We start from the raw sequence: 27,182 nt of genomic DNA, 5'->3' as shown, positions 1-27,182 counted from the left end.
TTCATCTGCGCATCGAATTCTTCTTCACATATTTTTCTTAGATCTTCTTCGATACTCATCCATTCCACTTTCTCCTGTTGGAAAACTATGGGAGGTGGTTTTTCGTCAGTGCATTTTTTGGCATCTTCTGTAAGCTGGTCTTCTTGTAATATTTCATATCTGTTAGACTGAGCGATTTCCATCGGTTCTATGTTCTGTCCAGTTTTTGCAACTTTCCTTGGCGAAGTCCATTTCTCATTTTCCTGTTCTCTATATTTTCCGCTTCTTTGTCTTTAAGATCAACTGCTTTTCCGTTAAGGTCATATGTTTTCATGTTTTCTTTTCTATTTTCCTGCTCTTCCATTATTGTACGAATCATGTTTTCGAATCTATCCTGGCCTACGGCATTCAAAAGCTCGTCGATGTTAATTCCCTTCACTGGATTTTCATTGTTAGATTTTTCTTCTGTTTCTGAATCGTACATCGTTTTCATTTTCTTGGTCCTGTTCTTCTTTTCGTAAGGGTAATGATTTTGAAGATCTGAACGATTTGTCCATGTCCGTATCCGAGTCCGTCATGTCAGTGGGTGCCCTGAAAAAGGACATTTTTCGGTACCGAAGGTACAGGAAACTTTAGTTAAAATTTAAGATTTAAGCAAAAATCACAAACACTAAACTGTCCGCCTACAGGACTGGGACAGTTACAGAACTAAAATCGGGAGAGCTCAGCAGTGCGTCCTACACGCTTGGCGACTACTGCTCGAGATCAAATGAAAATGAATGACTGATGGAAGTTCTGGGAACCGTGGAACATGATTGTAAATCCGGCATTAGCCTTCTGGGCTTTAACCGGAGAGCTTGAGATTGTGCCCTAAGGCGTTGGCGCGTAGAAAAGAATGCAAGCGGAGACCGCTTCGCAAAGAGCGAAATCATCGAGTGCGTGAAGCAATCTATTTGGCGTGGGAAAAAATTTCTATGCCTCAAGTCGGTTGGAAGAAAAGAGAGAAGCTGTCGTTCGAGCTGGGAGTAGCTGGTCACGTGATGTAAAGAGGTAAAATTTCTGAATACGGGAAGCATCGATTAGCAATGGTAAAGTTATGAAAAATGATATGTAATTATTTAAAAATAAATTACTGTATTTATGACAATTTGCTGGAGGTATTTAGATGTCAAAACATGACTTCATTTTTGTGATTGGTTGGGAAGATCACATGGGGGTCACCCTCTTGTGAAGGAGCTCGGAGCATTGCTGCTTCACTTTTGGTGTAAACAATGTTTACATTTGCATTACTAGTCACAAAGTGGGTAATGTTCATGAATTCTATTTACAGGTGATGATGTATGAAGACAGAACGGTTGAAGATGGAGAAATAAACACAATACGGTGAGTAGAAACTTGTAAATCTTGATTAATATAACTTGATTAAATAGGATAATAAAATGATGAGATATGATGAACAAAAATGATGTAAAATATGTACATAAGTATGGCTAAGCCAACTGTCACTGTTCATGAGATAAAATGTGTCAACACAAAGTTCATACTTGGAAGTGTAGGTGGTCACCACTTGGGATTATGAAAGATGGATCTTGGTCTTTTAGCTGCATTTTTAAGTGTAGGATCATAGTTGTTGAGGTCTTGGATATGGGGATATTGAGAGTTTTGGATATTATTGAAGAAGTTGTGGGCAGTCATAAGGATTTGGTTGTGTATGGAGGGTATTTTCAGTTCATCGTTGATCTGGCTATTTCTGATGAACCAGGGTGCATTTAGAATTTCCCTTAACGTTTTGTTTTGGAATACTTCCATTTTTCTTCTGTAAGTTTTGAATACTGTAGCCCAGGTGGGAATAGCATAGAGTAGTACAGGGCGGATGAGGGTAAGGTATATTCTTCTTTTAAGTCTTAGGTTAAGTTTAGAATTCCTTCCAATGAGTGGTCTCAGTGCGATTTTTGCTGCGGTGGCTTTGCTGAGGGATTTAATGACTTGTTCTTTGAAGAGGAGTTGATTGTCGAAGTGGATTCCAAGATATTTTACAGAGTTAACTATTGGCAGGGGTTGATTGTTGATTTTGATATTTATATTGACTGGTCTGTTTTTCTTATACCTTCTGAAGAGGATGATATTGCATTTGCTGGGGTTAAGTTTGAGTCGCCAGATATTACACCAGTGTGCTATATTGTTTACAGCCAGTTCTAATTTATCTATTGCATATTGAGGGTTCAGAGATTTAGTGACTATTGTGGTGTCATCAGCATATTTGAATATGAAGCTATTGAGAGGAGTTGGCATATCATTGATGAAGATGTTAAAAAGTAAAGCTGAGAGAACACTTCCTTGAGCGACTCCACTTTTGAATTTCTTTTTAGTAGATAGAGCAGTGCTAACTTTAACTTGGAAGGTTCTATTTTTAAGGAAGCTTTTGATGAGTTTGATGAAGTTGATGGGGAGGTGGGCAAGGTACAGTTTGAAGAGTAGACCTTCATGCCAGACCTTGTCGAAGGCTTTTTCCAGGTCTAAGAAACAGCCAGCAGTAGCATGTTTTTTGGAAAATCCATCAGCAATAAATTCTGTAAGATTAAGAATTTGGTGGGTGGTAGAGTGCCCAGGGCGAAATCCAAATTGGTCGGGTTTAATGATATTGTAGTTCTCAAGGTGTTTGAGGAGTCTTTGTTGCAAGATTCGTTCAAAGATTTTTCCAATGCTGGGAAGAAGGCTGATGGGTCTGTAGGAGTTGGGGTCTGTCGGGTTTTTGCCTGGTTTGAGAAAAGTAATGATATGTGCATGCTTCCATTGTTGAGGGAAATAGTTGAATCGAAGAGAGGCGTTGATAATGTTGGTAATCAGAGTGATGTAGTTGTTCGGGAGTTCTTTTAAGGTTTTATTGGAAATTCTGTCGAATCCTGCGGCTTTGTGGGTTTTTAAATTGCGTATAATTTCAGCAACTTCTGGGATAGTAGCCGGGTTGATATGGGTACTGCCAATTCTGTTGCTAAGGGAGAGATTAAAATTTTCGACATCTTCTTCTGTTTCAGGATCGAAATTTGGATGGGTGGTAAAAGTGGATTCCAGGTGACAGGTGAGAACTTCTGCCATTTGGCTGTCTGAGTAGACTGTGATATTATTGTACTTGATGGGGCCGAAAGGTTGATAAGGCTTTTTAAAGGATTTTGCAATTTTCCAAACAGTGGTGTGATCATAGTCGAAGGTGTCAAGGAATTCTTCCCATTTTTCGGAATTATATTCATTAATGAGATGTTTGATGTTTCTAATATTTCTATTGAGGATTCTTTTGAGCTGGGGGTCAAGGGTTCGCCTCCATAATTTGGCAATTCTGTTTTTCTCCTTGATTTTATTTAGGATGTGGGTAGGAAGAGAGCTGGTGCTAGGATTTTTAATTTTTGTGGCGGAATCTAATGCTGCATGGATTTTACGGGTGATAGTGGTTATAAGATATTCGATGTTATGGATGTTAGGATGCGGTGAGACGTCCTCTAGAACGTGACGGAATTTTTCCCAGTTGATGTAGGAGGGATGCGGGAGGTCTTTTTCGAATCCGTAAAAGGTGAAGGTGATGGGAAGGTGATCAGAGCTGAGTTGATGATGAATTGAAAGAAGGGGAGTTTGCAGGATGTTGGCAAAGAGGGCGATGTCCAGGACTTCGGCCGTGCCGTTGTGGTGGTACCTAGAAGGTTCGGTGGGTCCGTGGATTCTGATAGAGTGGTTGGAGGCGAAGTTGAAGAGGGTGAGGCCATTCAGGTTGGTAGTGCTGGAATTCCAGGAGGGATGTTTGGCGTTGAAGTCGCCGGCAATAATAGCTGGGTGCGGGAAGTTTGTGATAGCGTTTATATCTTCATCTGAGATGATGTTGCTGGGAGGGTTGTAGGTGGAGACCAGAATTAGTGGTTCTTCAGTGCGACTATGGATAACTATTGCAGTGTTTTCTATGGAGGTAGCTGGGATAGGGTAGGGGGTGACGTGAAAATGCTTCTTAATTAGGATGAGGGTGCCGCCACCTCTGTTATGGTGCCTGTCTTTTCGAAATGTGGCATAGTTGTGAATTTTAAAGCTATTGCAGGGTCTGAGATGAGTTTCATTGATGAGCATTGCATCGACGTCATGTTGTTTGAGAAATTCTTTGATTTCGTTTTTCTGATTGATAATTCCATTGGCATTAAAGAAGGCGATTTTGAGGCTGCTTGGAGCAGTGGAGTGGAGTTGATGAATTCTATTGACAGACCTAATTGACATTATTAAAGATTTGTTCAAAGGCTTCTATGCCAATCTGGAGTTTATCCATTGGGTTTTTTGCGGCCATGAATTTCTTAAGGAAGGATTTGATAAGTGAGAAGGAATCTTTGAGCCATTTAAAGAGCTCAGTAAAATTGATGTTGTCTTCTTCAGAGGGAGGCTTCTGATTGGTTGGTGGTGGCGGATGTCTTGCGTTGGGTTGCGTTTGGCCGGTTTGGGTGGGTAAAGATGGTGCGGTGGTCGGTAATGGCGGGAAGTTGATTTCATTCTTGGCTGGAGGTAATTCTCTATTAATTGCTGGGTTGGTAAGGGTGGGATTTTTACGACGGAGATTTTCAGGATATTTTTCGCATCCTTTATAAGAGGATACGTGAGGTCCTCCACAAAGGCAGCATTTACCTGGAATATTTGGGTCTTTTTTGCATATGAAAGTGCTGTGATTTTGTCCGCACTTGAGGCATCTGGTTTTATGATGGCAATGGTTTTTAGAATGACCATATCGTTGGCAATTATGGCATTGTTTTGGGCCAGGGGTGGGTTTAAATGGTTCTATGATAACTCCTAAGTCGAGGATATGAGTGATTTGGTAAATTTTCTTTCCTTCTATGGTGCGGGGGGTTTCTACGTGAAACAGCGGTAATTTGATAATTTCGTCATCTCTTTTCCGGGTGATTTGTCTGATGGAAATTACAGGAATTCCTTGGTATTTCAGGTCCTCTTCAATTTCGTTGGTTTTGGTATGTATAGATAACTTTTTGATTACTACGCGGATGGGTTTTTCTTTTGGTAGAGGGAAGGTGTGGAAGGGGATGGTTTTTTCTTTCAGATAGGCAGTGATGGCACGGTATTCATCCGAGTTGGCCGGTTTAATGTAAACATCACCTGCTTTTAAGTTGGCATTTAAAATGGTGACCATTTTTTTAAGCTGGTCTCTTAAGGGTTTCCACTCCGTAACATCAGATATGATGATAGGAGGGACTCCTTTTGCGGTTTTGTTCGGCTTGACAAAGCCGTTTGAATTGGCATTGTTTGAAGCTTGGGTGGAGGTATCCATTTCATCCTCATTGTTAAGAGGGGAATATTTGTTTTTAATTGAGGTGATGGAATCGATGCTGGAATTGCTTAGGTTTCTCTTGTGGGTTTTTTTAGGGTATTTCCAGGAGGAATCTTTGGGTGCGTCTTGGCAATTTGGAGGTGACGGATCCGTTATATGATTGTAAATAGTGGTGATAGGAACAAATTGTGTGTCATTAATTTGTGAGTTGTTGATGATGGTTTGATGCATAGTATTCAATGCATGGGTGACTTTAGCTTCTAGATCTTTGGAGATTTTAATCTCGCCATTGCTAATTCGATTGCGGCAAATGCCGAAAAAAGTGATAGCTTCGTTTAGATCCTCTGAGGATCCGCAGGCAATAATTTTGTTGAGGTCAAATTGATTAATAAAATTAATCAGTTCGTCATTCGTGGTAGATACGTTGTTCGGATTCATCCTACACTGGCATCTCGTTCAAGGCATGTCTATTATGAAAAAAATAAATAATTACCATAAGTCAGGACGATACTGCAATGCGACTGGTTAGCTCAATGTCCAAAAAAAGATGGAAGTTCTCATAACTGAGCAGCAGATACAAGAGAATTTCTAGATCAGGTGAATGAGAGCCGCAATATCATTGGTGCGTATTTGTATGTGCATAAGTTCACATAATATCGAAGATAATTAATTAATTTTCAAAGTCTGTACAGTAATTTGGTAAAAACACATCTATACGAAGGAAAGTACTTTTAAAAAAAAAAAAAAGCACAAGTAGAATTTTGCATTTGAAAAGCTAAATCGTTCTGAAATAGCAGAAGTGGGCGGGAGATCACGTGGTCCAATCGGAGTTAAGGAAACTGAGTGCAGGAGATTTTCCAAGTAAGTCGAAGCTATTCACTAGTAACCCATAGTACATTTTTTAAAAATTTTGTAAATTGTGCTTCCTATCTTTGAGTTCAGCCATCTTATCACTTGATTACTGGCTTGTGTGGTATCAAGTTAATCTGTTCAAAACCAACGTGTAGCTGCGCTACCTGAAAAGACAGCAGGACGAGTATCTTAGAGCTGCATTTCACTATGTAACACATCGTTCTCACTTCAAAAACGGACCATCAGCGGTCGAGCAGTAAAGTCACTGAACACTGGCAGTTCGGTCGGAGGTTCGAATCCGGTGAACTGGCTACTATGTGTGGGAGATTTAGTGGTTTTTCCCATGTGTAACGTGTATACGAGCCAGTTTCCCTAAGAAAGTCCTCTACGAATGCATCCCCCTAGGCAGATAGCCCTAATGTGCTTTGCTGTAATCTCAATTAACGAAACCTCTCTTTGCAAACCTGTTTCAAAACAGGCCGTAAATTAGGTCTTTTTCTTTACGGTTCTTTCTTACCCTGTATCTGCAAACCACGGATAATTGACGCCGCGTGTTAAATCAGCGAATACGGGGCACGATTACCAAAATTTTTTTAAATATATTATATATATATTTTACATTTAAACAAGTATAATATAGTCTTTATTAATATTTATAGTGTAGAATATTCTACATGACTTTTTTATAAAGTATATAATTTTAGATCTCACCTTTACGAGAATTTTGGAGCAATAGAGAAATTTTAAAATGCAAATTTTTTTATTTGAAGACAGATTTAATTTGAAAAAGGAAAACCCAATTTTTTAAATATTTTTCCAAAGAAAAAAAAAGAAAAAAGAAAAGGGCTATATTTATATATTCTTAAAAACTTGTAGTACAACGTAGTCTTATGAAACATTCAAGGAACTAGTTTTGTAGAAAGAAGTAAGTTCAAGAAAATGTAAAATTCTGTTGTGAAAGAGCTCTCGTTTGTATTCTTGTTGGATACAATTCTTTTTGACATTCTAACACCCTTTTAAAAATATCTTTGTTACATTGACAACTACTCATTTGATGAATGCATTTTATAAAGATATGATTCTTGCTTTCAATGCATAAAAATTTGTTGTCTTACACACTATCCGGGCAGGTGTATATCTGCCGAAGAACACTTTTTATTCATCATATCTTTCTTTTCATTCAACATATCTTCATTTTATCATATCTCCCATTCATAATTTCAATTTCTTAATGTTTGAGATAAATACACTCAGAAGAAAAACAAGGCGGAAGGGACAGTTCTGTATCTCCCATTCTACTCTAAATTTAATTTCCATTTTTCCTGTCTCGAAAACGCTACATGAGATACATTTAGATATTTTGAACAAAATTGTACTTTTTCTGAAATGACATATCGATTTGTTTCCATATGTAGATTCTACGACTCAAATTATGGCCAAATATTAAATTTTGTTAAATTATGCCCAAATTTATCTTGGCGCCCTTTTTTCAACTTGCGCGAAGAAAAACTGAATTGGCGGAATTCCTGATTTATAGTAATCTATTTTACATTCACTTTCTTCATCGTACGCGAGGGAAAAAAATAGGTGCGTCACTCACTCTTTCAAATAATTTTAACACAGGGTGTAAAGCACATTTCGCGTTAGTATCGTTTATAAAAAATATGCTAAATTTCCAAACTTGCCAGTGCACGTATACCTTTGGAAATTTTAAATAAAAAACACTAATGTTTTGCAGCTATGCTTAGAAATACATTTACTTTAAGGTCATGGTAAATTTGTTATAGGTTATAAGTTACAAACGTTAAAAAAAATTTTTTTAATTAAAAAAATCCGAAAAAAGCTGCAAATTTTATAAAGATAGGAAAAAGTAAGCTTAATTAAAAAAAAGATATTAACAAATATATATACCAAATTGAAATAACATTTAGAAGCTAAAATTTTGACAGTCAATTTGAGAGCTAACTCATGAGATTTTTACAAAAATTACTGTTTTCAATACTAACTCCCTAAATAATATTTTAAGCAAAGGCGCAGTCAAAAAAAGATATGCCATAAAAAGGAGTGCTCTATTGCAAGTTAACGTAATCATATGGAAGTGAGAGAAATCCCTCCATGATGCTTACAAATACTCTTCAATCCAGTCCAATCCAACGAACGGGCTGGCTGCATGAGTGTTTTCGTGGTTTTCCCCATGTGTAACCTGTATACGAGTCAGTTTCCCTTAGAAAGTCCGCCTCGAAGGCATCCCTCTCCTTAGGCAGATAGCCGTCGAGGGTTTGCCGTAATTGAATAACCTAACCAATATAAGCCGATATTGCCGGATGATCCCGCAAAGCGCGTTGTTAACGGCTCGATAAAATTGCCGAGTGGCACCTGATTTTGAAAGTGTGTCTGGACCGGTGCGGTGGGAGGACTGAGCAAAAGTACTGGGCGTGACCAAACAGTCCTAAGGTCCGGGGTGGAGCTAAAACCTAACAAAAAGAGAACAGGGTGGGGAGTATGCTTTGGAGCAGTATGATTTGGAGAGGTCGAATGCCCTGAGTGCAAAAACCAAGTCCTGATGTAATACTCCTGACAACAAATCTTTTTAAATTAAATTATACAATGTTAATTAATCTTATTTGATAAAATAGCAGAAAAATATTGCATTAGCACTAAATTTTGTACATGCTTCGCAGTGCTTTGAATTTATTTTATATAAATATATTACGCTAGCAAGCTCGAGTGATCAAATACCTTTTCTTGATTTTGCTTATCTTTATATTATAAATTGAGGAATGAATCGGCTCTGCCATATAGGGGCCCTAGCATTTATTTAAGCATTTACAGCGATATCACGCAAATATATATTGTATTTTTCAATCATACTAGCAGAACATTCTAATATATATTCTACCACGTTGGCTAATTGAGATAATTAATATAAAGGCATTAACATTTCCAGGACCCGAATTGTAAGGACTTGATTTTCCTGTCCCCCATTTTTGGTTTAACTTTGACTGCGAAGAAGCATGGACACGTATTCTAAATTCTTGGCATTATAGGAGATTCGTGTTTTTCTTGTTCGTACTATAACAACATAAGCAATTAGCAAAGTGGAAAATTGTATTATATACATGTACTATATTAACTAAAAGAATCTTTCTTAAAAGTAAGTTTTTTCACCGCTTTATTGTTCAAAAGATATTTATGATTACATTCACCTATTCACGGTGTAGATTACTGTAAATCCGCGCACACAACTTATGCAATTGCAAACAACCAAGCGTCTCTTAGATAGCGCCTGTTGTCATTATTCAAAGGAAATTGTTGGGAATCTTGGTCATAGCAAGTCAGTTTAGGACTGCCAGACTGAACGGAATTCCGGTTCCCAGTTTTCGGTGGCTTTCGCGAAATTCATCACTATGTTGCGCACGCATTCTGCTACACTTTTGCTATACGTTCTTTATTTGTAATGTGCCTCGTTATTAACAAAATGTGTATCTTATTAAAACGTACCGCTGTAACTAACAGTAAAATAGGATAGTATATTGTTGCGTGCTATACTGCAAAGTTTTCTTCCTTTAAAAAATTTTTTACGATTGTATTTAAATTATTATTCGAAACATATAACTGTTGGACGGATAGCATTTCTATTAGTTTCGTGTAATACAGATTTAATACAAATACATAACAAAAAATTTCTTAAACAAAAGCCATCATGACGTAAAATTTTATATCTTTAATTTTCTTTTGATATGTTTCGTTCCCTCAGCCTATGTTTGTAAACAAGATTCTTAGTACGTGTGTTCAGCTTCATGTCATTTTTTCGTCTTCCTGAAATAAAAATATCATAATTTTTTTTATCATACTGGAGATAATCTGTTTTCTGCATAAATGGTATTTCAACCTATCATATATATATATTTATAAATTTAATGCAATTAAACTTTAAGAATGCATCCACGTATATATTTCATAAGAAATGTTAATTGCCTTAACTTTTTTACGAAATTTATTAGTTTTTACTTCTCGTATTTGTTATTTTTGATCCAGAAACATTTTAATGTAGTTTGTACTTAGCTTCAAAATTTTAAAGCGCATATCTCATTTTAATTAGTGTGATGTATCAATATGCTGTACATGAATTCTTGTCTATCTGGTTGGGTGTTTTGTGGCTGCACTTGAAGTAACAGAGATTCATGTCCTATCCATATATATATATATATATGTAATGAATAGAGGAAAGACGTTTTGTTTTAGGGAATATGGCTTTATTTTTTAAAATATACTGTCAATGACCTTGAAATACTTGGTATTCAACACTAGCAGTCTCAAAATTTTATATTCCCTCCGTCCAAAACTAGTTGCTACACTTAGCTCGAAAGTTATCTCCCAAATTAGTTGCTACATTTCAAGTAGGTGCACTCATAAATAACTTTCGATAGAGTTCAGTAGATCGACATCAGTAAAATTATAGAATGTACTACAAGGAATGTAACGCTATATACTAGGTTTTCATTCTTAGTTTTTACTTTCCACAAATATAGCACTTACTTTAGGACAATTTTATCAGCGCAAAATTAAAGCATTCGCACGCTCTTAAGCCACACCCCATTTTGTAAGGACTATACCGCCCGTATTTCAGACAGATTGTGTTTATGTGATTAAGGCAAGGCCTCGAAATCTGTCTGCCTAAGGTGAGCCTTCGTGGAGGAGTTTCTAAGGTAAACTGGCTCGTATAGACGAGACAGATAATTGAATTTATATTTAATTAGCCTGAAGATTCTAAGCGATTATTGATGGAAGAGTCCTAACAAAATTGGGTGTGGCTTCAGCGTGTGCGAAAGCTGGATTTTTGAACCCAATTTGGTACTGATATAAGGAGGGAATGCTTGGTAAGTAAAGTTCTTGATTGATAACGTAGCACCCTGAGATCTCTGGAAAATGTGCAAACATAATCATAAAGTCTTCAGTATCAATAATCAGTACTCAAATGTCGCAAATAATTTGAGACAGAGGGAGTGTATGATTCATTGTGATTAAAGTCATACATGTTGTTATTATATGCTGTAGGTGATATTCAAATACTTGGTATTCATCACTAACAGGTTAGATTCATTGTGATTATTTTGTATGTTATTATTATATGCTGCCGGTGATATTGAAATACTCGGTAACGTTTTGAATATCTGTAGTGTTGCGTTTACTCTTCAGAGCTCTAAATCTGCATTATTTATTTAAAATTTTATTTTTTGATATTTCGCAAAAAAGTATTTTATATTAATTAGAAAATAGAAAATATCTTCAGTATCTAAAACCAAATCTCTTTAGAAATACTTTTCTTTTATGTATTAACAAATTTTAGATTATCATTTATTAATTTCTTAATTACATTTGTAATAGTAGCTCCAGATTATTTTGTCGCACAGAACAACTGATATTAATACGATGAAAATTTTGTCCTGAAATGTTTTATGTTTTAAACTACCTGCTAACTTCGTACTATATAAATAATTTAAAGGTAAAACGTGTGCTCTAAATTACCCTTAAATTAGAATAGGTAACTCTAATAAGTACAATCAAAAATAGCGTATATCTAGATGCAAGCAGGAATTAAAATCAGAATCAAGTAGATGACGGTTATACATGAAAAAAGAAAAATGGGATAACTTGAAATTTCATGCTTTCTTTCTAAATAAAAATATTTTCATTAAAAGGAAATGCATAATTATGACTACTACCGATTAATCGTTTTTAAATACCTGCGGTTTACTTCATGAGTTCTCTGGACATTGAACTCTTACTGAGACAAAGTGTCTCAAATTTCTCGCATACACGTTCGCGTTTCGAGCGCTTCACTAAGGAATTTTTATCACAAAGCCATTGCGGACAAAATTGATAGAAAAGGAAAGTACTGTCTAATGCAGTAGAATGTCTGCATAAAACACATAAGTATACAATCGTTTTTGAATTCTGAATATAACAAGACAATTATTTGTCTCCGGTACCATTCTGCTCATTACTAACGTCGCAAAGCGTAGCGGAATCGTAGCGCCCTCTTGCGGTCAGTAGAAATTTCACGGATGCCACCGAAAACACAAAAGAATATTTTTACACTGGCAGGCCTTGAGTATCAGTTGACCTTGGTCATAAGAAATGTTAGAAAATGAGACAAGCTTCTAGCCCCTTAGACGCTAGTTTCCTCCCTGAACATCTGTGCAGATTACTGCGCAAGTCGTCATTTCCCTGCAGGCATAGACCTTATAAGAAATAGACTAACCCGTACGGGTTTTCTCCCTCGTCTCAGGCGTTGCCGGCTGTCACCTTGATCACATCCGGAGGCGTAATGGCAGACCGCACATTGAGCATGCATATAAATTTTACATATTTTAAATACTATAGAGGATTTGTAGGCTTCCTTGAGAAAACTGTCTCTATTTGCCCTTGCAGAAATCAGGCTCTAGCCATATCTGTAGTGCAGGATTTATGCAATGGTTCTCAACTTGTTTGCCCCATGTACCCCTTCCAACATGACTAAAAAAAATCATTCTTCTTTTCCTTCTCTGCGAAATTCGAAAGGAAATTCGAAAACTATATCTACAAGGTTTTATTTTTAAACTGACACTACTTAGAATCATCTGTAGCTCAATCTATGAGCTGTATTTGATAAACAAACTAAGGACGACATTAAAAAAAGAAGAGATGCCATAAGAAATAAAATAAGTTCCGAAAGTTACCGATAGAGGAAAATGTGGCATTGTTTCAGTCTACACAGCTAATAACTCGAAAAAGGAACAACAAAAAAGAAATTACAGTTCAGCATCGCTTTAGTGCAGTAAATGAAATGTCCCAAAGGGTTACAGAGAAGATATTTCCGGATCCATTGCACATTTTTCAATAAAAGAGGACATAGACCTCTTGCTATGCGATCACCTTTCCGTGGATCACACATTGCATCTTGTACAGAACATTCTCATTGGCCGAACGTAACATGTCACCAGGAATGCTGAGCACAGCCCATGACCTGTTATCGTTTAAGATGGTCTAGGTCGGTACCCCACCAAAATAGATCTTAAGCCTCAAATAACGCCACAGAAAATAGTCACATAGAGTTAGATTTGAGAAATGAAGTGGCCATGCAATTGGAAGAAAAAAAACGACTTATGAACCCTTTCTTTTGTAAAGTGATGGCGCAACAGCCGCTGTCCCGATAGATCTATACATGCTGGTGTTTCATCCTGTATAAAAGTTACCTGATATAGCAGTTGCCTTTGCTGAAATTGTGGAATGACAGAATCACTCAGCATATCATGATAGCTTTGAGTGGCAACAGTACAGATGTGTGCTCCAGTTAGAGAAATGTTTTCAAAAAAGAATGATTCATTTATGAAATCTGGTGTGAAGCCATACCAAACGGTAAAGATTACTTTCAAAGAGTACTAACAATTTTTTTTTTTCCTAACTTACATTTGATGAATGCAGTGGGAGTCCCTGAACTGCTGAAATTGTTTGAATGCTCAAATTCGATTATTGCGAGTGTTAACAGTTCCATTTAGGTGAAAATGGGCCTCATCTTCCCACAGAATTTTGCATGGCCGAGCATAGTCAACCTCTATCCTAGCAAGAAATACTAGATGAAATGCCACTCGATTATCAAAATCGTTGTGCTTTAATTTCTGCAAACGGCTTATTTTGTATGGATAGAAATGAAGAACTTTCCACAAGATTTGCCATACCGTTGAAAGATTCAAATCCATTTGTCTCGCTCCTTCCAGGGCACTGCTTCTACCAGCAGTGGTTCCATGGGTGCCGTCAACGATTGCAATTCCGACATCAGTAACTGTCTGTTCTAGCACCGGTTGCGTAATGGCAGACCGCACATTGAGTTGAACAGTGTTAAACGAATGTCGCATACTGCGCATGCCCAGAAACAAATTTGGTGTAATTATTATGTTGGCGCGATTTGAAAAGAAGATAAATACGGTATGTGGTAGATGTACCGCCATCTGATTGTGAACACATCCGGCGTTTAAGTCTTCGTAGAGTATACGTGCAATGTAAAGTAATTACTGTGTAAAATTAGATTTTTTTCCTGTATTGCTCCAACAACTGGAAAGTTGAAATTATTGCGAAGTAATGTGAAGCAGTGTTTACATTCAAAATGTAAAATATAAAACTTATGAAATTCTGCACATTCCTTTGGAACTGTACAAACTTTCGTTCAGAAAAAGACTGAAATTTAGGATATATTACTTGAAAATTCATTCATTATACTTTTAAGCAATAAAAACAATTCAGGATTTACCATACGTTACATTCGTACATACATAAAGAAACAATGAGGAATATAACAAGTGCTTGCAAATAACACTAAAGAAATTTTACAATTCTTTAATGCTAGTTATTAAATTCTTTGAAGTGAGAAAATAAAAGCGCGAATATACGCTAACAAACTAAGCGAGATACTCCAGTTTACAATTACTGAATTATAACATGTAAACAAATTACATTTAAATAACGAATTATTACGAACATATGCTAACAAATATTAAATGCACTGTTATTGACAAATTAAAATGAAACATATATTAGAAAAATAAGCAAGTGCAATCGGCATGTACGTTAAAATAAATAATAAGGAAAGTTCCACAACATTGCAATTTTAAACATCACTCGAACACACTCGACAGCCATGGAGATCACTAATTAGCTAACGTAGGGTTGCTTAGCCGCCAATATTTCTCTCCGCGCCAAAGGTACACCACCAAGCATGCGCAGTAAGCGAAATTCGCTTAACACTGTTCAACTCAATGTGCGGTCTGCCATTATGCCATCCGGAGGAGTAGGGACGACCTGCAGAAATTTAACATTGGTTGCCTATTGCAGCGTGTATAATTGTCAAGCAAAAGCTGGTTCTAGCGCCTCATTTCACAAATTAGAATTTCTATATATTTTATTTTTGAAATTGAGATTGATTTTTAAAAATTTACCATATTTATCGAGCATCATTAGCATCCCAAATAATTATAAAGCTATTGCATGCTTTCAGGACTGGATATTTTTTTAGCTTTTCTTATGCTGTAAAGGAAATTTGTAACTACTTCTTTTAGAAAATAATATTTTAAATCTGAACTAGTAGAAAATTTCAAACAAGCAATTTTCTCTTGCAATTTTTATGCTTTTTATTGGTGTAAATAAGTAAAAAATGCCAAAATATTTAAAAAGCAATTTTTGAAAGTTTTGTTTAAAATTCTAAATCTTGCTGCTTTTTAAAATTATAGATGAGTATTAATAGCACCATATTTATAAAGGAGTTTTATTTCAATTATATTTCATAATACATCATAGTGATAAAGACTTTTGACCCTTACAAATTTTATACATTTGATTCTAATATTAAAATTCTATTTAACCGTAATAATTAATTTTGCTTGTATTTTATAGTGATTATTTTTTAAATTTATTTTAAGTTCTGAATTAGATTTTTTAAATTTACTGTTAATTTAATTTATTAGCTCGAAGCAGCATTTTGCGCTGTTTCACTATAAAAGTCAGTGTTTCCTTGCAAATTGTTGTTACCAAATATTATCGCCCTGTATTATATTTAAAGAAATTAAGTAATGAAGAATCTGCATGAATACATTTTTTCGCACTGTGAGAAAAACGACAGTATCTAGAGCCATTAAATTTTGAATAATGTAATCTTCCACCCGAACAAAGGCATCTGGACGGCCGAATTTCGAATTTGTTTTAATCTATTTCATATTTTGTAAAATTTTAACGAATTTTTGATTAACAAACTCAGCGAGTTCAGAGCGAACACTGTATGGAAAATAATAGTTTTATATGCAGTGCAGTATTCTAAAGGTATGCTGTTTTCAAATGTATGTGGTTTACCGGCGAAGAACATGATATTCAATAAATATAGGTAGCACACAAAACTTTAAAAAAAGAGTGCTTTTAGATTTTATTTTATCTTTTTTTTCCTTCATTACGCTCAGAAAATTTTATGCTCCGAATTTTATGAATTATTAAAATAACTAATCCACTTTAATATTAATAATTGAATGATCATATAATCAAATAAATATGACTTTTTTGTAATGTTATTATAGTTTAGAAAATCACTGCCTGAAAATGTTCATTAAATTAAAAAAAGATTATCAGATCATGTATAATTTTACTTTCGAAAAGTTGTATGTTTTTTTAATATACTTGCAGAATGCTTAAAGAAAAAGAGCAAGAACGAAGTAGAATGCCTGAAGAAAAAGAGAAGAAAAAAAAAAAATTTTGTATAAAATTTAGTATTTGTATTTTTTTTTTTTTTAAATTTAAAACCTTTTAATCTTATGATATTTCATTCTTGCGATTTCAAAAATAAAATATTTGACTAAGATCTGAATAACATTTTAAGAAACCAAATGTAGACAAAAATTGTGTAAAGCAATGGGCACAATGATAAAACTGTTTAAAGCAGTGTATGCAAGTCATCCTAAGTTAAAATGTCGGTTATACAGTCTTACTCTGTAACTTTACTCTCTTATTTATATATATCTTTCTGAACGGAGCATTGAAAGGCGTGTTAACTGTGCTTTACTGTATTTTCTCTTTTAATATATGCAGTTTTCAAACGCATCGTAGTCTGGGTTACAAAGTATTCTTCCGAAAGAAACGCAATTCAAATAAATAAAATCAAATTCTGGAAAATTTATATTAATAAATATATTTAAAATGCTCAGTTCGAAGGAATAAATAGAAAAATAAAGGAATAATAGAAAAAGATAAAACAATTATCTGAAGAGACAATGCAAGACAAACAATTAAAATAAAAGTCTAAAAATTTAAAAATTACCTAAAATAATAAATATGACAAAATATATATATATATATATAAAGAAAACTATTTGAAAAAATAAATAAATAGGCAGAAGAAAATTCTGCAGGAAGATGTGATTTAAAAAAAAAATATTGATAATTATGTAAAAGCATACTTTTCAGGTTGGTGTGAGCAAATTATAGCGAAGGTGGATAGGCTATTGCCATATTATTGCAGCGTAACAAGAGACGTCATTCCTTCATGGACATGGACCTTATAAGAAATAGACTAACCCAATTGCGTTTTCTCCCTTGTCTGGCGCATTCCCGGCTGTCACCTTGATCACATCCGGAGGAGTAGGGACGACTTCCAGAAATTAGCAATGGTTGGCTATTGCAGCGCGTACAATTGTCACGAAAAAGCTGGTGGTAGTGCCTCATTTCACAAGTAAGAATTTTTAAATATTTTTATTTTTGACACTGAGATTGCTTTTTAAATACTTAGCATGTTTTTCAAGCATAATTAACGTTCTAAATAATTATAAAGCTGTTGCATGCTTTCAGGCTTGTATATATTTTTAGTTTTTCCTATGATGTAAGCGAATTTGTAACTTCTTCTTTTAGAAAATAATATTTTAAATCTTAAATAACAGAAAAATTCAACCAAGTAATTTTCTCTTACAATTACTAAAACTATAACTAATACTAAACTATAACTAAATACTAAAATGCCTAAAAATGACTTTTTGAAAATTTTTCTTTAAAATTTATAATTTTTTGCTGCTTTTTTACATTATAGGTAAATTTTAATTCCTAGCATTATAACTAATCAAAAATAAGAATATTTAAGAACGAAAAATATACATCTTATATATCTGGTTTTGTTGTTAAAAGCTTAGCTTATAAAGTAAAATGTAATATCTGTTTCTCAGGTTTAGTTTCAACAGAACCATATGATGGTTTGCTAGGTTTCAAATATTATAAATCTGGATGTAAAGGTTTGACTTGTCCTTCCAGTGACGTCCGAATGATCTGCAAAAATGCAGAAATAATTTTTGGGCTGAAAAGGAGTTTAAATTGAATAAAAAAAAATATTATAAATTTCATGACTCTAAAAGTCTTAAAAAGCGTAGGAACACATATATTTCCTTCTCTTCAAGACCATATTTATGATGATGAGCCAGATAAAAACCACCTGATTAAATTAATTAAAGCAGTGATATTTCAATATTTAAAAATCAGAATGCAGTTGCATGTTACAATGAATCTAAACAGAGAGAAAATATTCGAAGCAGATTTACTAAATTAATTTTATTTAAGCATCAATATACTATATTATCTGTTTCTCTTCCTCTCTCTCTCTAAATATTGTTGCGTGCGTACGGGTTCGTTATGAAATGAATGCACAAGTCCGATGAAAAATGAACAAAAATTTATTATTATCACAACAGAAATGCTTAAATTTTCTCAAATTATCATGCAGTATCACAATATCTCACAGTAGTTATCTTTTAACTACTTAAATGTACAATAGAACGTAATTCAAAACAGCTAAAGAACGCTAATCCGCGAATTCGCTATAATCAACAACGGCAGTTTTCTAAACAATACCTTTTCAGGATCCGTGCGCACACCTTCTGCAGAGATGTCCCAGGTAAGTCACTTCCTTTCGGAACAATTTGCATTTAGCGGGACTCAGCTTTAGATTGGCTTCTTTCAGTTTCTGAAGCACCTTTCTAAGATTTTCTAGATGCTCTTCAAAACTCTTTCCAACGATGATGATATCGTCCAGGTATATCAGACAGGCTTCATAGGAAAGTCCTTTCAAAACAGTCTCCATGAGGCGTTCGAATGTTGCCGGCGCATTACACAGTCCAAACGGCATCACCTTGAATTGCCAAAGCCCTTGTCCCGTAGTAAATGCCGTCTTTTCTCGGTCATGAGGGTGTATTTCTACCTGCCAATACCCACTCTTTAAATCAAGCGTTGAGAACCACTTGCTTCCAGAAAGAGTGTCTAGAATGTCGTCAATTCTAGGAAGAGGGTAACTGTCTTTCTTCGTAACCTCATTCAATCGGCGATAGTCAACGCAAAATCTTGTTGAGCCGTCTTTCTTTCTGACGAGAACGATGGGAGATGCCCATGGACTTGTTGAAGGCTCGATGACATCGCCTTCTTCCATATCTTTTAACAGTGTTCGCACCTCTTCCTGTTTAGCAAACGGCAGACGCCTTGGATGTTGCTTGATCGGGGGATGATCGCCGGTATCTATTCTATGTTGTGTCAAACTAGTTCGACCCACGTCAGAAGACGAGCGGGAAAAAACAACTTGAAGATCTTTAATAACGCGATCGGCAGCATTCTTCTCTTCATCGTTTAATTGCGCATTCTGCAATAACTCCGATGTAATTCTCTCTGAGGACACGGATTCTTGGATGTTACTCTTTCTTTCAACGGTGGTTACTGGAGTACATGCTGCAACCACTTCACCTTTCTTAATAATTCTCCCCTTCTCAGTTACATTGGCGACTCTCACCGGGATAACCGTTCTGGATAGGTCGACGAGTGTTGAGGCTACTAGTACTCCTTTTGGGCTATTACAGTTATTGGGATATTCTATGATGCCGTAGCGGAAATTTCTGTTTTCGGCTATGGATCCAGGAAGTAAAATTTCTGTTCTTGCCGGTATTGTGATATTGTCTTGTGCTATGATTTTATGGACAGATTTAACTTCATCATTGACTCCAAATAACGCTATGTCCTCAGATGTAGAATGCAATTCGTTATTTTTAAAGTCCAAGGAAAAATTGTATTTCCTTAGAAAGTCCAATCCGAGTATGCAAGAATCAGTGATCTCTGCTACATATGCCGTGTGATGGTAAGCGGCACTTCCAAACGTGATGTTAGCATTTACTTTTCCATCGATGTTGATCTTCTCACCGGACACAGTCTGTAGGGTAACGCAGGGCGGCGTCCAGATAAGTTTGCTTCCCAGTTGTTGAGCCAAATCTTTTCGGATGATAGTAACTTTGGCTCCTGTATCTATCGTCATATTGCAGGGAACTCCATTAATATGTCCTATTATGAAAGGTCCATTACAGCCGCCTCTCACTGCAGAAATCTGAAGCGCTTTAAACTGGGGCTTTTCATGATCTGGCAACCTCCGCCCCGCGAGATGGCCACTAATTAGTTTCCCTTTGTTAGGAGCGGTCTTAGCATCCGTGCCCTGGGGTGTTCTGCAGTTTCGTCGGATGTGTCCTTCAGCACCGCAGTTCCAGCACTTTACGGTCGGTTTCTTGTCACCAATATTCTGTCTCAAGGCGTTCAGCTGTCTAGTTAAATCGTCTAGACGAGCAGTGACTTGATCCCCTGGCTCCTGGACTTGAGCAGCTCTGACTGGATGGCGGTCTCGACGGGTGGCTTGCTGGGCTGCCTCAAATTTCATGGCATACACTAAAGCGCTTTTCAGATCTTTAACATCCGCCATTCGCAGTGCTTTCTGTATTTCAGGGTCCCGGATGCCATCGATGAAATATTGCAGGGACAGGATTTCCCTTGTTTCTGTCGGGCACTCTGAAAAGGCGTGATGTGACAGCCTTTCAACATCCGTGGCGAGCTCCTGAAGCGTTTCGGTGAGCTTCTGTTGACCAGATTTTAATTGGAGCCTGCTGTAGTCTTTTAAACATTTCTCGCCGAAGCGCAGCTCCAAAGCGCCGGATAGAGCTTCGAAATCTAGCCTTTGATTTTCGGGAAGCGTCTGCAGGATATCCGCTGCGTCTGCTCTCAGAGAAGCGGCGAGATGACAGGCCTTAGCTTGGGAATCCCACCCATTCGCATCCGCAACGATAGAAAATTGTGTCCTATACACCTGCCAGGAGGTCTTCCCATCATATGTAGATAGTTTCAGAACGAAACGAGCAGGCATCGATAAAAATTTGAAACCTTCAGAATTGTTTCCTACCGTCTCTATGCACTTCTTTAGGCTGTCAACTTCTTTGGCGACGGCAGCAGAAACCCTATCATCAATTTGTTGTTCGACGGCAGAAACTCTCTCTTCTATATGTCCAACTTTAGTTTCAACCGCGTCTATTCTGCCTTCCATAGCCTCAAATTTATTTTCTATTACGCAGGTAATTTCTCTTTTCATTTCGTCCTGACCTGCTTTCATCTCATTTTTAAGAGATTTCATCTCTTCCTTAACGGATTCCAGGCCCAATTTCATTTCTCCTTTGAGGGATTCCTGGCCCATTTTCATTTCTTCTTTAACGGACCTTTGACCAGCATCCATTTTCTCTTTAATTTCTTCTTTAAAAGATGTTTGGCCAGCTTCCATCTTTTCTTGGAAAGCAGCAAAAGCAGTAATGAGCTGTCTCAATTGTTCTTCCATCCCTCTTGTTATTGGCATTCAAATCCCACTTCTGACACCAAAAATTGTTGCGTGCGTACGGGTTCGTTATGAAATGAATGCACAAGTCCGATGAAAAATGAACAAAAATTTATTATTATCACAACAGAAATGCTTAAATTTTCTCAAATTATCATGCAGTATCACAATATCTCACAGTAGTTATCTTTTAACTACTTAAATGTACAATAGAACGTAATTCAAAACAGCTAAAGAACGCTAATCCGCGAATTCGCTATAATCAACAACGGCAGTTTTCTAAACAACAACAAACTAAGCAACTCTACAAACTGAGATGTTTTCCTCCTTTTATAAGATTTTAAAATCACGCACTAGAATTTTCCAGTACTTTCTCGAAATCAAAAAGAGATATTTATTTATTTAACGCACGCGCTCTTGTATTTTTAATTTTTCCGGCTTAGCTTTCTTTTAATATTCGTCACGCGCTGCACTGCGCGAGAAATAAAACCATTTAATTTATAATTGAACTAACATTAGCTTTTTAAATACCAAATTCGTAACACTGCCCCCTTCCCAAGGACTGCACGTTCCGGGCAGTACAATCCCTGGACAGGAAGCTAAACTTACAACTTTGGCATAAATGCAACTGAGGCATAAACATTACATTACAATATCAAACAATATAAACAATAAATGCAATAACTAACTTAAACAAATCAAATGCTATCAAATACTAAATACAAAACAAATACTAAATACAAATCAAATACTAAATGCAAATCAAATACTAAATACACATTTATAAACAAAAAGGACCATGGTCTGATACTATTTACAATTATTTACGTTACGTACTATGGCCATAGTAATGAGCTAACCTGTCGTAATGAACGACTTTAGGTTTAGATTTCGAAGACTTACGAATCCGAACCACGACGTCATTCAGCCTTTTTAGGACTGTATACGGGCCATCCCAAGGTGACTGTAATTTCGGACAGTCCTTTCCGTCGAGTCGGATTCCACAACCACACCTTGTCTCCTTCGTGGAACTGATGTTCAGTAGCTCTTGTGTCGTAGCGGGTCTTCATCTTCTCCGTCGCCAAGTTGACTCGCTCTCGTGCAAAGTTGTGCATCACTTCAAACCGGGCCTGGAGATCTTGAATATATTCCTCAGACGATGAAGGAGCATCCGGAGGGCGGCCAAACAATAGATCACAAGGCAGACGAAGGTCACGACCGAAGAGCATCTGTGATGGAGAATAGCCGGTAGTCTCGTGGACAGCACTGCGGTAAGCCAGTAAAAAGAGTGGTAATTTCTTCTCCCAGTCCTGCTGGTTTCTGGAAACCACTAATGAGAGGTTATTAAGGATGGTTCGATTGAACCTCTCTACCATGCCGTCCGACTGGGGATGTAATGGCGTCGTTTAGGTCTTGTCAATGCCGAGTAGTTTGCATAGTTCTTTGATTACTACCGAGGTAAAATTCCTTCCCTGATCGGAATGTAACTGAAGAGGCACTCCGAACCTGGAAATCCAGTGCTGTATCATTACCTCAGCTACTGTGACAGCCTCTTGATCAGGAATAGGATAAGCTTCAGGCCACTTGGTGAAGTAATCAACGACAACGAGTATGTATTTGTTGCCATCAGCAGTTCGTGGCAGAGGTCCCAGGATGTCAAAGGCGATTCGTTCAAAAGGCGCCCCTACGTTGTAACGTTGCAGCTTGCCTCGGCTGCGTCTCTTAGGTCCTTTCCGACCTGCACAGGCATCGCAAGATCGGCACCACTTTTGCACGTCATCCTTTGCAATATTCCAGTAAAAGCGCTCACGAACTCTCTGTAAGGTCTTCATTATTCCAAAGTGACCTCCCGTAGGGCTGTTATGTAGTTCTTTAAGGACATCAGGAATGCGGGATCTTGGAAGTATCAGCTGCCATCGGAACGTCTTCCCATCATCCGATTCGAATTTCCGGTATAAGACGCCGTTTCGAATGTGAAGTGAATCCCAGAGTGCCCAATATTGTTTGGTTGTAGGACTACAGATAGAAATGTCCTGCCAGGTAGGTTTTCTGTTTGACGACTCCATTAGATCAATTATGGGTTTAATGTCGCGGTCTTCCAGCTGGTCTTTCCTGACTTCATCATCACTCCACGGTTCTCGATCAGCCGATGTTGATGTTGTAATTTGTCTTGCGACCGGAGTCAGCAGCTAGTATTTCGCTTCCACCCTGGAACAATATCGACAGTTTTCTTGGCAAGGTCTTCTAGACAGGGCGTCGGCGTTTCCGTGTGATGATCCCTTACGATGACGGATAGTGATGTCATATTCTTGGAGTCTCTGTATCCACTGGCTATTTGACCCTCAGGATTCTTGAAATTTAAAAGCCAGGTCAATGATGCATGATCGGTGCGGAGCAGGAATTTTCTGCGGTATAGATAGTGATGGAACTGTTCTACAGCTTTGACTATGGCGAGCAACTCTTTCCTGGTGACACAATAATTCCTCTCCGGTTTAGACAGGCACTTGCTCCAGTACGCCACTACACGTTCTTGGCCGTCTATTTCTTGGGACAAAACAGCACCGACACTTTCATTGCTAGCGTCGGTGTCGAGAATAAATGGTCGGTCGTGCTGAGGATACGTCAGGATTGGAGCAGATGTTAAAGCCTTCTTTAAGTTGTTAAATGCATCGTCGCATTCTTTTGTCCACAAGAACTTTTGGTTGCTCTCTGTCAGCTTGTGAAGGGGTCTTGCGATGGAAGAAAAGTCCTTCACGAATCTCCTATAGTAGGTGCAAAGCCCTAGGAATCTTCTCAGCTGATGGACATTTTCGGGACGTTTCCAGGATTTAACCGCTGATACCTTTTCAGGATCCGTGCGCACACCTTCTGCAGAGATGACATGTCCCAGGTAAGTCACTTCCTTTCGGAACAATTTGCATTTAGCGGGACTCAGCTTTAGATTGGCTTCTTTCAGTTTCTGAAGCACCTTTCTAAGGTTTTCTAGATGCTCTTCAAAACTCTTTCCAACGATGATGATATCGTCCAGGTATATCAGACAGGCTTCATAGGAAAGTCCTTTCAAAACAGTCTCCATGAGGCGTTCGAATGTTGCCGGCGCATTACACAGTCCAAACGGCATCACCTTGAATTGCCAAAGCCCTTGTCCCGTAGTAAATGCCGTCTTTTCTCGGTCATGAGGGTGTATTTCTACCTGCCAATACCCACTCTTTAAATCAAGCGTTGAGAACCACTTGCTTCCAGAAAGAGTGTCTAGAATGTCGTCAATTCTAGGAAGAGGGTAACTGTCTTTCTTCGTAACCTCATTCAATCGGCGATAGTCAACGCAAAATCTTGTTGAGCCGTCTTTCTTTCTGACGAGAACGATGGGAGATGCCCATGGACTTGTTGAAGGCTCGATGACATCGCCTTCTTCCATATCTTTTAACAGTGTTCGCACCTCTTCCTGTTTAGCAAACGGCAGACGCCTTGGATGTTGCTTGATCGGGGGATGATCGCCGGTATCTATTCTATGTTGTGTCAAACTAGTTCGACCCACGTCAGAAGACGAGCGGGAAAAAACAACTTGAAGATCTTTAATAACGCGATCGGCAGCATTCTTCTCTTCATCGTTTAATTGCGCATTCTGCAATAACTCCGATGTAATTCTCTCTGAGGACACGGATTCTTGGATGTTACTCTTTCTTTCAACGGTGGTTACTGGAGTACATGCTGCAACCACTTCACCTTTCTTAATAATTCTCCCCTTCTCAGTTACATTGGCGACTCTCACCGGGATAACCGTTCTGGATAGGTCGACGAGTGTTGAGGCTACTAGTACTCCTTTTGGGCTATTACAGTTATTGGGATATTCTATGATGCCGTAGCGGAAATTTCTGTTTTCGGCTATGGATCCAGGAAGTAAAATTTCTGTTCTTGCCGGTATTGTGATATTGTCTTGTGCTATGATTTTATGGACAGATTTAACTTCATCATTGACTCCAAATAACGCTATGTCCTCAGATGTAGAATGCAATTCGTTATTTTTAAAGTCCAAGGAAAAATTGTATTTCCTTAGAAAGTCCAATCCGAGTATGCAAGAATCAGTGATCTCTGCTACATATGCCGTGTGATGGTAAGCGGCACTTCCAAACGTGATGTTAGCATTTACTTTTCCATCGATGTTGATCTTCTCACCGGACACAGTCTGTAGGGTAACGCAGGGCGGCGTCCAGATAAGTTTGCTTCCCAGTTGTTGAGCCAAATCTTTTCGGATGATAGTAACTTTGGCTCCTGTATCTATCGTCATATTGCAGGGAACTCCATTAATATGTCCTATTATGAAAGGTCCATTACAGCCGCCTCTCACTGCAGAAATCTGAAGCGCTTTAAACTGGGGCTTTTCATGATCTGGCAACCTCCGCCCCGCGAGATGGCCACTAATTAGTTTCCCTTTGTTAGGAGCGGTCTTAGCATCCGTGCCCTGGGGTGTTCTGCAGTTTCGTCGGATGTGTCCTTCAGCACCGCAGTTCCAGCACTTTACGGTCGGTTTCTTGTCACCAATATTCTGTCTCAAGGCGTTCAGCTGTCTAGTTAAATCGTCTAGACGAGCAGTGACTTGATCCCCTGGCTCCTGGACTTGAGCAGCTCTGACTGGATGGCGGTCTCGACGGGTGGCTTGCTGGGCTGCCTCAAATTTCATGGCATACACTAAAGCGCTTTTCAGATCTTTAACATCCGCCATTCGCAGTGCTTTCTGTATTTCAGGGTCCCGGATGCCATCGATGAAATATTGCAGGGACAGGATTTCCCTTGTTTCTGTCGGGCACTCTGAAAAGGCGTGATGTGACAGCCTTTCAACATCCGTGGCGAGCTCCTGAAGCGTTTCGGTGAGCTTCTGTTGACCAGATTTTAATTGGAGCCTGCTGTAGTCTTTTAAACATTTCTCGCCGAAGCGCAGCTCCAAAGCGCCGGATAGAGCTTCGAAATCTAGCCTTTGATTTTCGGGAAGCGTCTGCAGGATATCCGCTGCGTCTGCTCTCAGAGAAGCGGCGAGATGACAGGCCTTAGCTTGGGAATCCCACCCATTCGCATCCGCAACGATAGAAAATTGTGTCCTATACACCTGCCAGGAGGTCTTCCCATCATATGTAGATAGTTTCAGAACGAAACGAGCAGGCATCGATAAAAATTTGAAACCTTCAGAATTGTTTCCTACCGTCGCTATGCACTTCTTTAGGCTGTCAACTTCTTTGGCGACGGCAGCAGAAACCCTATCATCAATTTGTTGTTCGACGGCAGAAACTCTCTCTTCTATATGTCCAACTTTAGTTTCAACCGCGTCTATTCTGCCTTCCATAGCCTCAAATTTATTTTCTATTACGCAGGTAATTTCTCTTTTCATTTCGTCCTGACCTGCTTTCATCTCATTTTTAAGAGATTTCATCTCTTCCTTAACGGATTCCAGGCCCAATTTCATTTCTCCTTTGAGGGATTCCTGGCCCATTTTCATTTCTTCTTTAACGGACCTTTGACCAGCATCCATTTTCTCTTTAATTTCTTCTTTAAAAGATGTTTGGCCAGCTTCCATCTTTTCTTGGAAAGCAGCAAAAGCAGTAATGAGCTGTCTCAATTGTTCTTCCATCCCTCTTGTTATTGGCATTCAAATCCCACTTCTGACACCAAAAATTGTTGCGTGCGTACGGGTTCGTTATGAAATGAATGCACAAGTCCGATGAAAAATGAACAAAAATTTATTATTATCACAACAGAAATGCTTAAATTTTCTCAAATTATCATGCAGTATCACAATATCTCACAGTAGTTATCTTTTAACTACTTAAATGTACAATAGAACGTAATTCAAAACAGCTAAAGAACGCT

General features: G+C 37.8%; 1 protein-coding gene across 7 annotated transcripts in view; it reads left to right on the top strand.

Annotated features, from left to right (window-relative positions):
• Positions 1-853: 853 nt before the first annotated feature.
• The window catches only part of LOC146994453 (uncharacterized), a 74,364-nt gene continuing 48,035 nt past the window's right edge, over positions 854-27,182 (top strand). For 2 of the 7 annotated variants that reach the window (XR_015044163.1, XM_085827347.1), the window contains exons 1-2: positions 1,207-1,362; positions 17,120-17,384. Coding sequence is in view for 5 of the 7 variants with exons in the window: in XM_085827347.1 (XP_085683473.1) it covers positions 17,320-17,384 (65 nt within the window). In the remaining 2 variants the exon portion in view is untranslated. Of the gene's footprint in view, positions 1,068-1,206; positions 1,363-16,342; positions 16,518-17,119; positions 17,385-27,182 lie in introns of those variants that run through there. The other 5 variants (XR_015044164.1, XM_085827349.1, XM_085827348.1 and 2 more) reach the window with 5 other exon arrangements.

This window comes from Stegodyphus dumicola, chromosome 11, assembly GCF_044657685.1.
Source record: "Stegodyphus dumicola isolate Sdum_Otavi_A_Nest chromosome 11, ASM4465768v1".
NCBI classification, from domain to species: domain Eukaryota; kingdom Metazoa; phylum Arthropoda; class Arachnida; order Araneae; family Eresidae; genus Stegodyphus; species Stegodyphus dumicola.
The sequence above is the reverse complement of the archived record's forward strand: the minus strand, read 5'-3'. Positions and strand labels throughout refer to the sequence as shown.